This window comes from Nerophis ophidion, linkage group LG15 (assembly GCF_033978795.1).
Source record: "Nerophis ophidion isolate RoL-2023_Sa linkage group LG15, RoL_Noph_v1.0, whole genome shotgun sequence".
Classification (NCBI taxonomy): domain Eukaryota; kingdom Metazoa; phylum Chordata; class Actinopteri; order Syngnathiformes; family Syngnathidae; genus Nerophis; species Nerophis ophidion.
The window spans coordinates 11,451,486-11,470,822 of record NC_084625.1 but is presented as its reverse complement, the minus strand read 5'-3'; the positions used below and the strand labels follow the sequence as shown (position 1 = coordinate 11,470,822).

The 19,337-nt window shown below is 39.1% G+C and overlaps 1 protein-coding gene across 1 annotated transcript in view; it reads left to right on the top strand.

The window, feature by feature from the left end:
* reck (reversion-inducing-cysteine-rich protein with kazal motifs) overlaps positions 1-19,337 on the top strand; it is an 81,158-nt gene that overhangs the window by 26,039 nt on the left and 35,782 nt on the right. The window contains exons 2-9 of the mRNA XM_061921519.1: positions 7,311-7,369; positions 11,763-11,837; positions 12,227-12,263; positions 13,721-13,806; positions 13,912-13,959; positions 15,595-15,628; positions 17,765-17,962; positions 18,055-18,319. Coding sequence (XP_061777503.1) covers positions 7,311-7,369; positions 11,763-11,837; positions 12,227-12,263; positions 13,721-13,806; positions 13,912-13,959; positions 15,595-15,628; positions 17,765-17,962; positions 18,055-18,319 — 802 coding nt within the window. The remainder of the gene's footprint in view (positions 1-7,310; positions 7,370-11,762; positions 11,838-12,226; positions 12,264-13,720; positions 13,807-13,911; positions 13,960-15,594; positions 15,629-17,764; positions 17,963-18,054; positions 18,320-19,337) is intronic.

The window sequence follows — 19,337 nt, the reverse complement described above, 5'->3', positions numbered from 1 at the left end:
GCCGACAGCGGCTGGATTTTAGCCGCGAACTAGCTCGCCATGTCTTAAAGCACCTCTTCCTGAAGGTGTTTCAGTGTTTTAACTCCACCTTTATCTTGGTTTTTGAGGCCAAAATGCGTTCGTTCTGCCTTTTCATTCTGCTTCGAAGTACTCCTTGATTGTGCGCTGCCGAACATGCTCCTCTGCTCGTAAAACCAGCAATGTCAGTCCATGAAGACACGCCATCATGCCCGTTAAAAAAAAAAACAGTACCCGCCTTCCGCCCGATTGTAGCTGAGAGATGCACCAGCACCCCCAAAGGGAATAAGCGGTAGGAAATGGATGGATGGAGTATAGTACCGTTTTTGATCCATTAGTACCGCGATACTATACTAGTACCGGTATACCATACAACCCTTGTCATTACGTAATTACATTTTGTATTAAATAAAAAAATCTGTTATTAAATGTGTCATTCATCTTATGTAAAGTAATATTTATTTAGTTCACTGTTGGATTAATAATTTTTTCACATTTTATTTATTTATATAACGATTTATTTAATTATTGAATGTTCTAATGAATTAGTTAATGTTTTAATTAACTATTTCAGGAAATGTATTTCAGCATTTAATTATTTTTATTACATTTATTTTTATTTATATTTATTATTTAATTCATGAACCTCTCTGGCAGCTCCATGAATGTATTTTATCTTTCAAAGGCAGAGGACGGGGAATTAAATAATTAAGTTATTATGAATGAAATCATGAAATAATAAAAAACCGTGAATAGAAATTAAATAGTAAAATAAATAAATACATTGTGAAATAATCAATTAAGACATAAAATAACAAAATAAATTGTGAAATAAATAATTAAGTTGTGAAGTAATTCATTGATTAGTTGAATAAGTAAACATAATTTTGTATTAAATAGATTGATGACACGTTTATTGTATATATTTTATTCAAATTGTAATTAATTATTGACTACTCGTAATTATTTAAAAATGCATTTTTGTCCTATTTGACCCTGCATAGATTGTACAATCAATCAATCAATCCACTTTATTTATATAGCACATTTAAACAACAATAACGTTTCCAAAGTGCTGCACAGCCATGTTAAAAACAATATTATGCTCCACCAATGACTGAATAAAACAAAAAATGAATAAAAATAAAACCAATAAAAACAATATAAAAACAAATATGATTAAAAACTATTTTAAAGGGTAAAATCAATTAAAACAGTAAAATAGAAATCAAAGTGTATAAAAAACACAGAGGACAACAGAGGACAGAGGACCACACAACTCACGTAGTGTTAAAAGCCAAAGAATAAAAGTGGGTCTTAAGACGAGACTTAAAACACTCCACTGTGGAAGCAGTTTGAACATGGAGGGGCAGAGTGTTCCAGAGCTTAGGGCCGACCACAGAGAAGGCCCTGTCTCCCCTGGTCTTTAGTCTGGTCTTGGGCACCACGAGCTGGAGCTGGCTTTCGGACCTCAGAGCGCGCGCAGGGATGTAAATTTGGATGAGGTCCGAGATATATTGAGGTGCCAGTCCATGTAAAGATTTAAAAACAAACAGCAATGTTTTAAAATCAATTCTAAAATGAACAGGGAGCCAGTGCAAACTCTGAACAATCATACAGTGAAATAAACCATGTCATAAAGGCTCCAATTCAAACCAAAATCATTTTTATTCATCGTCATTAGTGCTGGATTTTGCCGTTCAAACAATACTTTTTCACTAATTCAAGATTTTTTTTCAGGCAATATCATTTTCAAACATTATAAGCATATTTGTACTGTATTATCCTGTTTTGCTCCTATTTTTTATTTGTATTCTTTTATTTCATTGTTTTAAGGTCAGCCAACAAATAAAGACAACATTAATTAGGGGGCTAACGGTGCGTGTATTTGTATTGAACTGTTTCGGTACGGGGGTTTCGGTTCGGTTCGGAGGTGTACCGAACGAGTTTACACACGGACATATTAGGTAGCGCACCGCACGTTGTGTAAACAATGCAGAGCGAGGCACAACACACGGCAGGCTAACAGCGACCGGGCTAGGACAACATGCAAAAGCCAGAGCTGGAAGACCCTCCTGCCTCGCTAACATCTCCCCTTTGGGAACACTTGGGCTTTGCGGTGCGATACAACAATGGAGGACGGAAGTTTGTCAACATTGTTCACCAGCAGTAGGGTACGCTTCTGCCAACACGTCAAACATGCTAACCCCTTTGAAGCGGCACCACCCCCAAGTCAACCTTGCTTTAAGGAAGAAAAAGAAAAACGTGGTGCAAACACCACATTCAAGCAGCCTCTCCTCGGCCAGCCAGGCAGGGCTAAAGCAATAACAAATTTAAGACAATCCATCTATTTTCTACCGCTTGTCCCGTTCGGGGTCGCAGTGGGTTGCTGTATTGCATTAAAACTAGATTTTGACCCACTTCTATGGTGGAAGAACAATGAGCCTATATATCCTCCTACTACCAAGTTAGACAGGCTGGGGGGGAGAAAAGCTAATCTGAGGCTGAGTTGACTTGAAATTGTTAATGTTGCACTTTCTATATGTAGAAGAAAAGTTGTGTCGTTTTATTTTATCTGAGCATCAACTGGAGGCAGTTTAATGTTGATTAACGTGTACCCCGACTTAAACAAGTTGAAAAACGTATTGGGGTGTTACCATTTAGTGGTCAATTGTACGGAATATGTACTGTACTGTGCAATCTACTAGTAAAAGTCTCAATCAATCAATCAATCAAAAAAGCACTTTATATGTTGAAAGGTTTTGTTAAGAAAGCATTCTGAGCCTAATATTATTTAGTTTTTATTTTATATACGTTGACCACATTAACCCTGGCAATGGACCTCGTATGTGTATGTATGTTATGCCATTGTTTACAAATTTGGTAAATAAATAACCCAAAATTTTATATTTTGTTGTTTTCTTACTGTACCGAAAATGAACCGAACCGTGACCTCTAAACCGAGGTACGTACCAAACCGAAATTTTTGTGTACCGTTACACCCCTAACATTAATATAAGTAATCAAAAAAAACATGAATTAAAAAGAGCAGAAAGAAGTAAAAACTTGTAATATCTGCCCCATTGTCACACAGTTGTTGTTCAACTCAGGAGACCATTTTGGCATTTTTTTTTTGTATTCCTGACATACGTATTGTACAGCAAACAACAACAAATCATATATTTTCATTAATAGTATTAACTTTTTTTTTGTTGTTGTCACAAATAAATAATTGTAGCTGTATGTAAAAACGGTGCCACTGAAGTGGCAGCTGGTTGCAGCAACTCTGTACTTGTTTATATCCTGCTGTGTGTTCTTCATTATTTCCCTCTATTTTTGTATCTTTTTATCTTATTTTTGTGGACTTCTTTTAATATTCACAGTGACACCATTGTTGGGGTAAATAAAGTCCATCCTTGAACTTGTACTGCAGTTTTCGTAGTATTCAACAGATTGAAAAGCAAAACGCACACTTTGATTGCCTCCCACATTTCTGGGATGCCTGATTCGACCACATTCTCGCTGTACAATAGTTGTATTAGAAACATGTCCTGAAAGAGGCCAGTGTGCTCGTTCTCTGTGGACGCAAATCACGTCGAGTGGACGTCTGCTCCTCCTCACGGCATCAAAGACCGAACCTGCTGATGGACTCCAGAAAGCTGCATTTCAAACACACAAGTGTTCTTATCCGCACGGACTCCCTGATAAGGACGTGTGACGCTTTTCATCAAACACATGCTTGGATTTTTTTTTTTTAAGTCTGTTTGCTTCAAGTGCGAAATACACCAGGCCTTTTACTGTAATTAAAAAAAGTTGATTCACATCCAAATAGGGATTGTCATTCATCCCAATTCTTAAACATTTTAAAAATGATATACAGGTGCTGGTCATATTATTAGAATATCATGAAGAAGTTGATTTATTTCATGAATTCCATTTAGAAAGTCAAACTTGTAGAATGTATACATTCATTCCAAACAGACTGATACATTTCAAGTGTTTTTTGCCAAAAAGGAGATTATTATAGCTGACAACCAATGAAAACCCTAAATTCAACATCTCAGAAAATTAGAATATGGTGAAAATGTCAGATATTGAAGACACCTGGTGCCACACTCTAATTAGCTAACTAACTCAAAACACCTGGAAAAGCCTTTAAATGGTCTCTCGTTTTGATTCTGTATGACACACAATCATGGGGAAGACTGCTGACTTGACAACTGTCCAAAAGATGACCATTGATACTTTAAAGAAGGAGGGCAAGACACAAAAGGTCATTGCCAAAGAGGTTGGATGTTCCCAGAGCTCTGTGTCCAAGCACATTAATAGAGAGGCGAAGGGAAGACAAAGATGTGGTAGAAAAAAAGAGTACAAGCAAGAGGGATAACTGCGCCCTGGAGAGGATTGTCAAACAAAACCGATTCAAAAATGTGGGGGAGATCCACAAAGAGTGGACTGCAGCTGGAGTCAGTGCTTCAAGAACCACCACGCACCTACGTATGCAAGATATGGGCTTCAGCTGTCGCATTCCTTGAGCAAAGCCACTCTTGAATAAGAGACAACGTCAAAAGCGTCTCGCCTGGGCTCAAGACAAAAAGGACTGGACTGCCGTTGAGTGGTCCAAAGTTATGTTTTCAGATGAAAGTAAATGTTGTATCTCCTTTGGAAATAAAGGTCCCAGAGTCTGGAAAAAGACAGGAGAGGCACATAATCCACGTTGCCTGAAGTCCAGTGTCAAATTTCCACAATCGGTAATGGTCTGGGGTGCCATGTCATCTGCTGGTGTTGGTCCACTGTGTTTCCTGAGGCCTAGGGTCAATGCAGCAGTCTACCAGGAAGTTTTAGAACACTTTATGCTGCCTGCCGCGGACCAATTTCATGGAGGTGAAGATTTCATTTTCCAACATGACTTGGCACCTGCACACAGTGCCAAATCTACCAGTACCTGGTTTAAGGACCTTGGTATCCCTGTTCTTGATTGGCCTGCAAACTCACCTGACCGTAACCCCATAGAAAACCTATGGGGTATTGTGAAGCGGAAGATGCGAGATGCCAGACCCAACAATGCTGAAGAGCTGAAGGCCACTCTGAAAGCAACCTGGGCTCTCATAACACCTGAGGAGTGCAACAGACTGCTGGACTCCATGCCACGTCGTATTGCTGCAGCAATTCAGGCAAAAGGAGCTGAAACTAAGTATTGATTGCCGTACATGCTGAAACGTTCCATGTTCATACTTTTCAGTTGGCCCACATTTCTAAAAAACATTTTTTGGTACTAGTCGTAACTAATATTCTAATTTTCTGAGATACTGAATTTGGGATTTTCGGTAATTGTCAGTACTAATCATCAAAATTTAAAGAAATAAACATTTCAAATATATAACTATGTGTGTAATGAATTGATATAATATGTAAGTTTCACGTTCTGAATATAATTACTGATATAAATCAACTTTTTCATGATATTCTAATAATATGAACAGCACCTGTATATAGAAAATGGATAGATGGATGGAAGGATGGATGGATGGATATATACCTTATTTTCCGGTCCATAGGGCGCAATGAATTATAAGGCGCACTGCCGATGAGTGGGTCTAGTCAGGTGTATTTTCACACAAAAGGCGCACCGGATTATAGGGTTTGATTGATTGATTGATTGATACTTTTATTAGTAGATTGCACAGTACAGTACATATTCCGTACAATTGACCACTAAATGGTAACACCCGAATAAGTTTTTCAACTTGTTTAAGTCGGGGTCCACGTCAATCAATTCATGGTACAAATATATACTATCAACATAATACAGTCATCACACAAGTTAATCATCATAGTATATACATTGAATTATTTACATTATTTACAATCCGGGGGGTGAGATGAGGAGCTTTGGTTGATATCAGAACTTCAGTCATCAACAATTGCATCAACAGAGAAATGTGGACATTGAAAGGGGCGCATTAAAGGGGTCATATTATGAGGTTTTTTTCTTCCTTGCGGTCTCCATAACATGTAATGGTGGTTCTTCGGTGAAAGTGTTGCACAGATGATGTTATACAGACCATCTTCAAGCCGTTTTCTGACAGTCGCCTCAAGAAGTGCCGTTTTGTGAGCGGTCTTATTTCCATGGCTCACCTTTTACATTTTATTTTCCCCGTCCTCTTTGTTGTAGCGGTGTAGCGTGCAAGGACGAGAGTGTAAGAAGTAGGGCTGCGAATCTTTGGGTGTCCCTAGATTCGATTCAATATCGATTATTGGGGTCGCGATTCAATTATATATCGATTTTTTTCCATTCAATGTGGTTCTCGATTAAAAAACGATATTTTTCCGATTCAAAATGATTCTGTATTCATTCAATACATAGAATTTCAGCAGGATCTACCCCAGTCTGCTGACATGCTAGCAGAATAGTAGATTTTTTTTTAAAAGCTTTTATAATTGTAAAGGACAACGTTTTATCAACTGATTGCAATAATGTAAATTTGTTTCAATTATTAAATTAACCAAAAATACGACTTATTTTATCCTTGTGAAAACATTGGACACAGTGTGTTGTCAAGCTTATGAGATGCGATGTAAGTGTAAGCCACTGTGACACTATTGTTCTTTTTTTTTTTTTTTTATAAATGTTTAATGATAATGTCAATGAGGGATTTTTTTATCATTGCAATGCTGGAATTATAACTAATGTTGATACTGTTGTTGATAATATTATTTTAGTTTCACTACTTTTGGTTTGTTCTGTGTCGTGTTTGTGTCTCCTCTCAATTCCTCAGTTTATTGCAGTTCTGAGTGTTGGTTTTGGAATTGAATTGCATTGTTATGGTATTGCTGTGTATTGGTTTGTTGGGTTGATTAAAAAAAATATATATATTTAAAATCGATTTAAAAAAAAATGAGAATTGATTCTGAATCGCACAACATGAGAATCGCGATTCGTATTCGAATCGATTTTTTCCCACTTCTAGTAGGAAGTGTCAAAAGATGGAGCTAACTGTTTTAATGACATTCAGACTTCAGTCAATAACTGAGCAGCATCTCCTCATCCGTGGCTCACTAGTGCAACAACAACACCGGAAATGTGTCACGTAAACATCCGACCGGAACTCTCTAATAACTAAAGTTCCTTAGGTGAATAATGTAAACTCACTACACCGGTATATTTTAGCGCTTTAATGGCAAGTTTACTGACAGATATAAGTACGGCTGAGGGATATATCGAATATACTCGATAACACGTTAACACATCAATGTTATTGTTAATGCTAATTGAGTGTGTATGTTTGTAGATCCCTCCTGTTGCCACCATGCTGCAGAATTCTCCCCTTGTAAAGAAGCTTGTGACCAGGTATGAACACACACACACTCACACACACGCGCACACACTTCAATTCATAGCAAATAGGACTTTTGAACACGGATAATTACCAAAATAAGAGTCTGTAGTAATCGACCCTTTTTTTCACAATTAATTTCTTAACGTGAAACCAAAAATGAATGACGTTTTGTTTATCTTATGATACGGATATTGATTAGATCAAATATGAAGAAGTGGGAGGAAGCCGGAGTACAGTGACCTGGGGATAAGTTGATTGGCAACACTAAATTGGCCCTAGTGTGTGAATGTTGTCTGTCTATCTGTGTTGGCCCTGCGATGAGGTGGCAACTTGTCCAGGGTGTACCCCACCTTCCGCCCGATTGTAGCTGAGATAGGCGCCAGCGCCCCCCGCGACCCCAAAGGGGAAAGAGCGGTAGAAAATGGATGGAAATATGAAGAAGATGGATAACAAGCGGAAGCAGTTTTACTTGGATTTGGGCTTGCAGATAAACAAGTGTAGAAGACAGAGGCGGACTATACTACGATCTACGTTGAAGTTATCCAGGATCTTTTATTTGTTTTCTGTCTTATCCGTAACCAAAAACTGACATGTGGAACGTGTGTTACTACCAAGCTGCATGGATAACTTCTTAGCAGGACAGGTTTGGGTATACAAGATTACAGCCAATAACAGACCAATAAGAGGTCAGAGACAGTAAGTACTTCGCCCACTGACTGATTGATTGATTGATTGATTGATTGAAACTTTTATTAGTAGATTGCACAGTAGAGTATATATTTCGTACAATTGACCACTAAATGGTAACACACAAATACGTTTTTCAACTTGTTTAAGTTGGGGTCTACGTTAATCAATTCATGGTAACCAGTCAGTTGTGTCTGAAAATGATGATGAGACCTAATCAAGTTATGAACTAATAAAGTTATTATCCATGCAGCTTGGTAGTAATGCCCATCCATCCATCCATTTTCTACCGCTTATTCCCTTTCGGGGTCGCGGGGGGCGCTGGCACCTATCTCAGCTACAATCGGGCTGAAGGCGGGGTACACCCTGGACAAGTCGCCATCTCATCGCAGGGCCAACACAGATAGACAGACAACATTCACACTCACATTCACACACTAGGGCCAATTTTAGTGTTGCCAATCAACCTATCCCCAGGTGCATGTCTTTGGAAGTGGGAGGAAGCCGGAGTACCCGCAGGGAACCCACGCATTTACGGGGAGGACATGCAAACTCCACACAGGAAGATCCCGAGCCCGGATTTGAACCCAGGACTGCAGGACCTTCGTATTATGAGGCAGACGCACTAACCCCTCTGCCACCGTGAAGCCCGTATTGGAGTACAGTCATCCTCTATTTTCTTCGTTCATTCGCTTGTTATTCTTCGTCTTTTTGGACGGCGTGGCGCAGTGGAAGAGTGGTCGTGCGTAACCCGAGGGTCCCTGGTTCAATCCCCACCTAGTACCAACCTCATCACGTCCGTTGTGTCCTGAGCAAGACACTTCACCCTTGCTCCTGATGGGTGCTGGCTAGCGCCTTGCATGACAGCTCTCTCCATCGGTGTGTGATTGGGTAAATGTGGAAGTAGCGTCAAAGCGCTATGAGTACCTTGAAGGTAGAAAAGCGCTATACAAGTACAACTCATTTATCATTTATATATGAGCGGAACCTCGTTTTACGATCTTAATTGTTTTTTTAACAGGGTTTGTAAATCGAAAAGTTTGTAAAGTGAAGCAAATTCTCACAATGCTGTGCAACACAGCAAAGAGGAACCCATGGATGCAGACGGACGGTGAGGGAAACACTTCTTTTACTGCGTAAATCTACCTACAAAAACAATCCAAACAGGAGGTAACAAAACGCGAAGGTGCAAAAAAGAAAAAATTAAATGTGCACTGTGGAAAAAGAACAAAAACTACTATATACAAAAATAAAATAAACTTGGGTTGGAGTTGCATGACGTGTGGACTACAAAAACATCACCGAGCTGGATGGCACTGGGAATGGCGAAGATAGCAGGTAGCAAAATACTCGAAGATACTAAGAAATCATCTGGTGTGGAGAGCCGAGGAGCTGAATTGCCGAGTGCCATCCAGCTGTCAAGGTGCTGCTTAAGTAGTACCAGAAAATATTCGAACCAGCTCTGCACATCTCACAACTCTGCCCACAAGGGAAACACAGGAAATCTAGAAGGAACGGGAAATGTAGTAAGTACAGGGTCAACTGCACTAAAAGAGGAAAACTGAAAATTCAAACCACAAGGTGGCAGCAGGCGGTGACACAAATTCCTCTATAAGAAACAATATAAATATGAATAATGGGTTGCAGCCTCGACAAAAGTCCATCTTTTAGTGAACACAACATGAAGTGCCATAAAGTATTGTATATAAAACAAACTTAAGGTGATGGATCAACTGTCTCTCTAATAACAAACTGAAACAACAACAACCGGATGTCCTCTATATGCGCACACACAAACGGATGTCCCTTTGGTGACTTCACAAACGATCAGAAATCACGAAAAAAAAAACATATTGCAACAATACTAAACATTTAAAAAAGTAAAATTCACTTCCATTAACATCGCATAGCTCGGTTGGTAGAGTGGCAGTGTCAGTAACTTGAGGGTTGCAGGTTCGATTCCCGCTTGTGCCATCCTAGTTACTGCCGTTGTGTCCTTGGGCAAGACACTTTACCCACCTGCTCCCAGTGCCACCCACACTGGTTTAAATGTAACTTAGATATTGGGTGTCACTATGTAAAGCGCTTTGAGTCACTTGAGAAAAGCGCTATATAAATATAATTCACTTCACTTCACTTCACATCGAAAAAGAAGGAGCTAACTAGAAAGGAGCAGACAGACAGAGGGAGGGGTTTGGGGATCGTGTGTGTGTGTGTGTGTGTGTGTGTGCTTAAAAGAGGCGCTGCTGAACGAGGGAGAGCTCTTCTTCTCCGCTGTGAAACAAGTCTTCTTGGGCATCTTTTTCGGGTTTCATCACAACTAAAACTTGCTGTGGTATGAAGCCTGCTTTGTCGATTTTTCATACTTGTGAGCGCCATTAATGCGCTCCCCGCAAATAGTCTTTTTTTTTGGTTTGTTTTTAAACTCCACAGCAATTCCTGTCTGTTGTCTTTTTGGGACTCATATTGAGCGAGCAAAATAGACAAAAATTGTTAAAAGGTGAAAAAACACAGAAAAGGCGGTGAGCCGTAGCAGTGTAGTGCACTGCGCAGCAAGTGACCTGGAGGGCTCCACCTCCCCAAAAATGATGCGCCCTGCTTTTTCCCTGCAGGCGCGACACAAAATGACTGAATGACTAAAGTGCTTGCACACAGATGCATATTTGACGAAACAAAACCTTATTTTTTTCGTTTTACTACAAAAAACTAATTATTTGCAATGTTACAGTGGAGTAGAAGACAGCTCTGAGACAGAGACGTCTTGGGTGTGTTTATTAGCACAAGAGTGTGGCGTGTGTAATTAACCAGAATACTTGGTGTGCGACTATGTGATGCGGAGAGTTTTACCGGCAAGTGTTAAAAAAAATAAAATGGTAAATGGTTGTACTTGTATAGTGCTTTGCTACCGCTTTTTAAGGAGCCCAAAGCGCTTTGACAGTATTTCCATATTCACCCAGTCACACACACATTCACACACTGATGGCTGCCATGCAAGGCGCTAACCAGGTCCCATCAGGAGCAAGGGTGAAGTGTCTTGCTCAAGGACACAACGGACGTAACTAGGATGGTAGAAGGTGGGGATTGAACCAGGAACCCTCAGATTGCTGGCACATCCCCTCTCCCAACTTCGCCACGCCGTCCCCAAAGTTGAAGGTGCGTCTTGCGAAGAATGCAGAAGTCCAGAGAGGGCGAGGCAGGCTCGGAAGTTCGAGGGCAGGGGAGAGGCGTCGAGGTCCGTGGGCAGGAGACAGGTCGAGGTCAGAGGAGGCAGCAAGATGTCCAGGGGGAGTCCGGGGAGACGAGACGCACAGCTCGAATCCAGGGAACAGAGATAAGCTGCGGAACGACAAAACAGGACACAACACAATGAGCACAGAGGAGGGGAAACATGTAGAGCGAGTAGACACATGGAAGGAAACCTAGAGACGTGTGGGCTTACTGTACAATACAAGTAGCTACGTTCTGGCACTGAAACGCAGGACACGCTGCTCTAAATACTGCGCGGCTGGAGAGGAACGCCCGTGAGCGTGTCCAGAGGAGGCCACTGAATAATGAGCGGTGGCAGGTGCTTGAGCCGTAACATTATTTCCAATTGAAAAAGCAATTGAGCGAATGATTTACGAATTTGTAGGGATGCAGACCGTGGCGTTCAATACCTTTTGCGTTCATACTTGACCTGAATTTATCAACGATTGTACTCTTACTCCTTTACTGCAGCTGGCCACCATAAAGAGCGAGTCTCGCCTGAAGCATCTCCTGCAGAGGTTGCCCAGTTATTGTCCAGAATCAATGGTGGGTACACACAAAACATCTTTGTTGCACCAAAACAAAATTGTTGATGGAGAATTAGACACATTAATCCTTGAAATAGTGTAATTAGTATAATTAATTTCTAAACGTATACATAATCAGGATAAAACTAGTTAATAGACTTTTGGTTTTAGGCTAAAATGCAAACATTGCACTGAAGACAAAACAGGAAAGTACTGTTATTGACATTTGTTTATCATAAATCATGTTTAAGCTGCCTGCAAATACTTGATAAACATCTCATAAAACCACTGAAGGGAATTGTTTATTCACATGCTAAGACATCCTCACAGGGTTGTATGAAGAAAATTGAAAGCTGTTGATGTATAGAGTATACAAAATGAATGACATCCTATTTCCACCTCCCATAGAATGAGCTCTGGGTTTGCATCAACTCAACACTTCCAGGTGAGAAGTCAACAACCAGTCAAAACAGTATTTAAGAGAACAACGCATGTATACATGAGTGATGGTGTGATTGCTGAAAATACTTCAAATCACGGATGTTCAAACCGTTTCCACCCCAGACCGCATACTGAAAAGTCAAAGTATTGATTTTTTTGAAATGCTAAAAAGAGACATTATATATATTTGTGTTATAGGTGACAAGATGGGTTTTCATTATTAATAAGTATCCACATTTCATCTTTTTCATATTTCATCTTTTTGCTCTTTTTTATTACATTTATTCCCAACAATATGTTGTGAACCTTTCCCTGTAAGAATATAGTAATGATAATAATAATAGTAATAGTAATAATAAAATTGTGTAACTGTACAACCTGGCTAATTAAAAATGTGTCCCGTACAAAAATATTAATGTTTAGTCATACCAATGTTTATTATTGCTGTTGTTGTAATTTTTCAAATGCATTAGTTAATAGTATTATTTTTGTGTTTGTTTTATTCTTACCTGACTCCTTAGCTTAATTGTTTTATTTTATTTAATTTTCATTTCGAGAGCTTCTAATATTTTCATTACATTATATATTTTTGGTCTTTTTTCCGAACAATATGGTGTAGGAAAACAAAACTCGAGATGCGGATCACAAGTGGCCTCCGGGCTGCATTTTGGACACCCCTACTAAATTTAAGACATATGATTAACTGTAGTTTTCAGTCTGGCAAAGTTAATTCTGTTTAAATGCTTTCACGTAACGATTTAGTAAGAAAAGAAATGTCAGATGCACTTAAATGTGCAGTTCACATTGAGTAAAATACAGTGGTACCTCGGGAGATGATTTGATTTTGCTCGTACCACGAAAAACTTGTATTGGGAAACAGCGACGCCCATTGAAATAATTAAAATCAATTCAATCGGTGCTTCTCCCCCCAAAACATCACAATTTTAGCATGCAAGCAAAACATATAGGTGTTACATATTGTGTGTAAAAACCCAGTACAAGCAACTACAGTAGTTTTACTTCTACGGTATCTCCTTCCGGCTGCTTCTTCGTCAAACACACCATCAGCAGCTGCATATTTGCATAGTCCACACTTAAGTTTCAATTTTAAAGTCCATAACTGGTGTTATCAGCTCATTTTGCTTCAGTATGGTGCAGACTAGCAGTGCTATGCTCCAACTGCTTTGCCAAGTTAGCTAGCTACACACTGTCATTTTTTTAATGATTTCTTGCCTTAATTCCATGAATATCAGCCACTCTCACTTCTCAGCACTGTCCTTCACACTCACTTTCTCCCTTCCCATGCTTGGAAAAAAAAAAAGTTATGTCCATAAGCTAGTGCTAGCTCGTCCTGCCAGTTGGTTGGTTTTTGTACATTTTGTATTCCTACCTGAATTTATATGATTAAATAACAGTTCATCTAAGACTGTTGGGAAAGAAACATCATGTGTTTGTGCCCAGGGGTGTCCAGGAAGTTGGACAGCTGGGTGGGGTTGGGCTGCTGTGAGCTTGCTATCTCATCTGAGTGCCGCAGAGAATGCAGACAGGTATTTAATCATTGAAAATGAATAACATTCATTTTTTCAGTGTGTAATGCAATAACTTATTGTTTTGGTTAATATTCCACCTGTGATTCGATGCACTTCCCGCAGGCGTCATCCAGAAATGACCTGACTAAAGTATGCAAAAAAGTCACAGAGGTAAGTCCAGGACGAAGGTGCAGGTCATGTTTTATTACTATTAAATCTGTCACGTTATTATTAACTGTCTTTGTTAACATACTTTAAGTATTGCACACAGTGAAATTACTGGCCAGAAATGATGATCAATCAAGAAAATTGGTTTAGATCAGGGATGGGCAAACAACAGCCCACGCAATATAATTTCATGTTGATAGCATTGGTGTTACAAATATTTCAAATATATAGTACCGGTAAAATATGAGATACATGCATTTTCTACCATTTGTCCCTGTCGGGGTCACATAATAATTAAAATGTGAATCGTAATTAATCCAATTTGTCTGTAGTTAATTTGTAACTAATTGTGATTAATGGCTGATAGAAGTATTTTATTTTTAATATTTTGGACATTTGAACAATTTTTTAGTATTGTCTGGTAGCCCAATCCCATATTTGACAACATACACAAGTTAAATAAAGAACCTTCTATTTGTGATTAATGTCAATTACTCATGAGTTAACAATAAACAAAATGTGACTAAGTATTTTAATTGACTGTCCTAATATATATATATATATATATATATATATATATATATATATATATATATATATATATATATATATATATATATATATATTTATATGTATATTTATGTGTGTGTATGTATATATGTATGTTTTTTTTGTATATACATATATATATATACATACAAAAACAAAATATATACATATAAATATGTGTATATGCTTTTTAATTTATTTCTGTATATATGTGTGTATATATATATATATATATATATATATACATGTATATATAGATAGATAGTACTATATATATATATATATATATATATGTGTATATTTATATATATGTGTGTGTATGTATGTATATATACAAAAACAAAAAAATATATACACAAATATATATAGTCGAGGTTTCTGTGGTTTGTCTCGCTGCTGTGTTGGATCCGCTTTGGACTGGACTCTTGCGACTGTGTTGGATCCATTATGGATTGAACTTTCACAGTATCATGTTAGACCCGCTCGACATCCATTGCTTTTTTCCTCTCCAAGGTTCTCATAGTCATCATTGTCACCGACGTCCCACTGGGTGTGAGTTTTCCTTGCCCTTATGTGGGCCTACCGAGGATGTCGTAGTGGTTTGTGCAGCCCTTTGAGACACTAGTGATTTAGGGCTATATAAGTAAACATTGATTGATTGATTGATACAGTGCTCAATACTGAGAATATACGTTAGGTCAGGAAAAAAGACAAAGGCTATTTCATCCCTACAAGCCTGTTTTGCAGGTTTCCCTGATCTTCCCTTGAAGAGGGTCTGCATCGCGTCTTTAGATACAAAGCCGAGTGGGGTTCTGTCAACAAAAGAGTGTGTGATGAAGAGAGACAGAGAATGAAACTTTACATGACAACAATCTGCAGAAAAGTCCAATTGTATCCAACATTTTGGTGTTTCTTACTGTTGGTTTTCTGGTTTCACATTTTTACCGTGTTTTGATTTGATTACACACGAGGGAGAAGTGGATAGTCTAATTTAAAGAGGCAGGAAACCCAGCTAATGAAGTTCACACAAATAACAGTTCTTTTTTCTGTGCAATCATTTCTTGACTATTTGTCTTCTCCATGCTGCAGAATCCTCTATACAGCTGCATCAGCAAAAATGAAAGTAAGTTTTTATACAAGGTATTATGTACACTTCCATCTTCACATACCACACAAATAACACAAAAGGAGTAATGGGTGCACATTCTTGTTTGTTTGTAAAAATCTGCAGCTTTTTCTGTTAACACACTTAATATAGAAATTCATCTGAGCTGTTTATCTATTTTGATGGAGGAATGTATGGTTGTGAATCTTTTGGTGCCACACGACTCGATTCAGAATCGATTCTTGATACAAAACGATTTGTACTTTTTCATACTTTTTTTAACTACATAGATAAACAGCGGTGTATACTCTATTACTTAAAATAATACTGGTTTTGGGTAATGAAATTCTACCCACACATTTAATAATGTTAAATACAGATAAGGCAACAGGAGAAGTATTCCAAATGTACAGCAGATATAATCATCTACATCAGGGGTGTCAAACTCAAATACAGAGTGGGCCAAAATTCTAAACTGAACAAAGCCGAGGGCCAAAGTTGAACAACTTAACCTTTTAATAGGGACCCAAACAAGTTTTGCATTGAATATTGAACAAGCAAGGCTTCTATAACTTTATAGTGACATGTAAAATCGAGTTTTGTTGGTAGCGGGGGTGTATATTGTAGCGTCCCGGAAGAGTTATTGCTGCAAGGGGTTCTGGGTATTTGTTCTGTTGTGTTTATGTTGTGTTACGGTGCGGATGTTCCCCCGAAATGTGTTTGTCATTCTTGTTTGGTGTGGGTTCACAGTGTGGTGTAACAGTGTTAAAGTTGTTTATACGGCCACCCTCAGTGTGACCTGTATGGCTGTTGACCAACTATGCCTTGCATTCACTTGTGTGTGTGCAGAAGCCGGATATATAACGTGACTGGGCCGGCACGCTGTTTGTATGGAGGAAAAGCGGACGTGACGACAGGTTGTAGAGGATGCTAAAAGCAGTACCTTTAAGGCACGCCCCCAATATTGTTGTCCGGGTGGAAATTCGGGAGAATGGTTGCCCCGATAGATTTTCGGGGTGGGCACTGAAATTCGGGATTCTCCTGGAAAAATCGTGAGGGGTGGCAAGTATGAGAATTAGCGTTGAATGCGGTGATACGGCGGCGCCGCCACTGTATAATATCGGTTTTGGTTCTGTTTATCACATTCTGTATAGTATTTGTCTTCCTCAGTTCTTTGTGGCACTTCCTGGTTTTGTTCCGTTGTCATAGTTACCCATTTAGTGTCACCTGTCTCTCCTTTGATCACGCGCACCTGCCCTTGTCAGTTATCTCCCTATTTAAGACCGCCTTTGTTTGACATTATTTTTGGACTCTTGTTTGCTTCACGCTACAGTTGACGTCGTTCTTTCCAGCATTGTGGTAACTACCTTCATGTACATTAGCTTCCATGCTATTTCAGTTGTTTGTCCCTAGCTCATGCTGGCGCTTTCTGTTTTGTTTGTTAGTGCCTTCGAGCAAGTGGTTTTGGTTCTTAGTCTGTTTTAGTTGGTATAAATAAATTATTGTTCCTACCTCACGCTGTGTCCATCTTCGCTGCACCCACGAGAGAACAACTCGTCACCACAATGCCAGCAAGACGTCACAGGCCAGCTCTAATGTTAATTTATTATTGCCTCAAGGGCCAAATGAAATTACATGGCGGGCCAAATTTGGCCTGTGGGCCAGAGTTTGACACCCATGATCTACATCAACAATATGATTTGTCTGAGTGGCTGGATAGGACTAATTGAAAAATATATATATATTTTAGAATTTTTTTAATAGATTAAGATTTGTTACAAATAAGATTCACAATTAATCAGAAAACTGATTTTTTTTGCACCGCATTGTTAATAATTAAACTGGCACCCACTGTAATTAAAATAGTTTGTAATTTTGAATAAAGAATGATTTTGAATCGAGAATCGATTCTGAACCGAATCGTTTACTCCCAATAATCGAGTTGAATCGAATCATGTGGTTCCCCAAAGAGTCACAGCCCTTTTAGATAACATCAAGTAAAAGTATATGCAATTGCAGGCAGTAAATGTATTTTGTTCAGTCAAAGTAGAGTCAAGTAGATGCCCGGTGGGGTACGTCGCCATCATCTGTGACCACACATTACGAGTTGTGACCCCTGCTGTGAATGATGTGTTTGTGCCTGTGCTCCTCTAGTGGGCTCCACCTGCTGCAGCTACGCAGGGCGCCACACCACCTGCAGGGAATACTGTCAGGCCATCTTCAGGACAGACTCCACCCCCACCGTGTCTCAGATAAACGCCGTCACAGAGTACTGCCAGAGCCACAGTCCCCAGCTGCTCGGCTGCGTCAGCAATTTCACCAAGTCCTACCCGATACGTAGCCCGATAGACAGTAAGTTAGTTAATCGCACTAACCTCAACCCCATCCCTAACCCTGATCCGATCATCGATGGTGAATTTATCGTCTGTGTTGTAAACCTTCAGGTCTGTACTGCTGCGACCGAGCGGAGGCGACACACTGCCAGGTGGCTTGCCGGCGAATCCTTCGTACCTTAAGCACCGAGCATGAGATCATGGAGGGTCTGATTGACGAGTGTGGCTCGCAGCCCCTCCCCCAAGACCCAATGTGGCAGTGCTTCCTGGGCAGTGCTCATCCCCCATCCCCAACTGAGAAAGAAGTCCCGCATCCTGCCAAAATGGACTGTGCCAAACTGCACTGCTGCTCCAAGGCCAACACGTCATTTTGCAGGTACTGAATATGAACATGTACTCTATATCAGGGCTTCTTAAAATTTTGGACCTCAGGGCCCAAATTTTCCACGACAAAGGGACGCGAGGCCCACTAAAATATTAAAACTGAATCTGTCATCTCAGGTGTTTTTTCTCTAAGCAAGTACCACCTTGATCCACCTATTAAGAGAGGGTTAAAGCCGGGGCTAAACCTCGTCCCTGGCGGGTCTGCCTATGTCATGCCGACAGCCATTTCGAGAGTAGTATATTTGACCTTAAACTCTTAATTTCATCGCTACAATCAATCTATATATGCCTATTAAATAATAGTGAGTACAAGTGTTTTTAAGACAAGTCATGCCAATCCAATCCAATCCACTTTATTTATATAGCACATTTAAACAACAATAACGTTTCCAAAGTGCTGCACAGCCATGTTAAAAACAATTGTAAAAAAAAATAATAATAAAATAGAATAAAATAAAAAAAGTATATATATATATATATATATATATATATATATTATGCTCCACCAATGACTGAATAAAAACAAAAAATAAATAAATATAAAACCAATAAAAACAATATAAAAACAAATATGATTAAAAACTATTTTAAAGGGTAAAATCAATTAAAACAGTAAAATAGAAATCAAAGTGTATAAAAAAACACAGAGGACAACAGAGGACCACACAACTCACGTAGTGTTAAAAGCCAAATCACCATAGCAAACCAGAAAGGGTTAGCCTGTACTAGGGCTGGGCGATAGGGACGAAAAAGTATATCTCGATATATTTCTGCTTAACTAGATATTCGAAATATATCTCAATATTTTTTCGGTGAAAATATACATATAACGAACGATATTCACTGAAATTGAAGCTGATCACAGACCGATACCAACATGGGATTATCAATTCAAACCTATTGTACAAGGTTGTGTTTGTGTAGATAATGTCCAAACCAATCCACTTTACATGTTTCCACAAGACGGTGTGCTGTTGTGCTTCTAAGGCGCAGTAGCAGTCAAGTGTTCT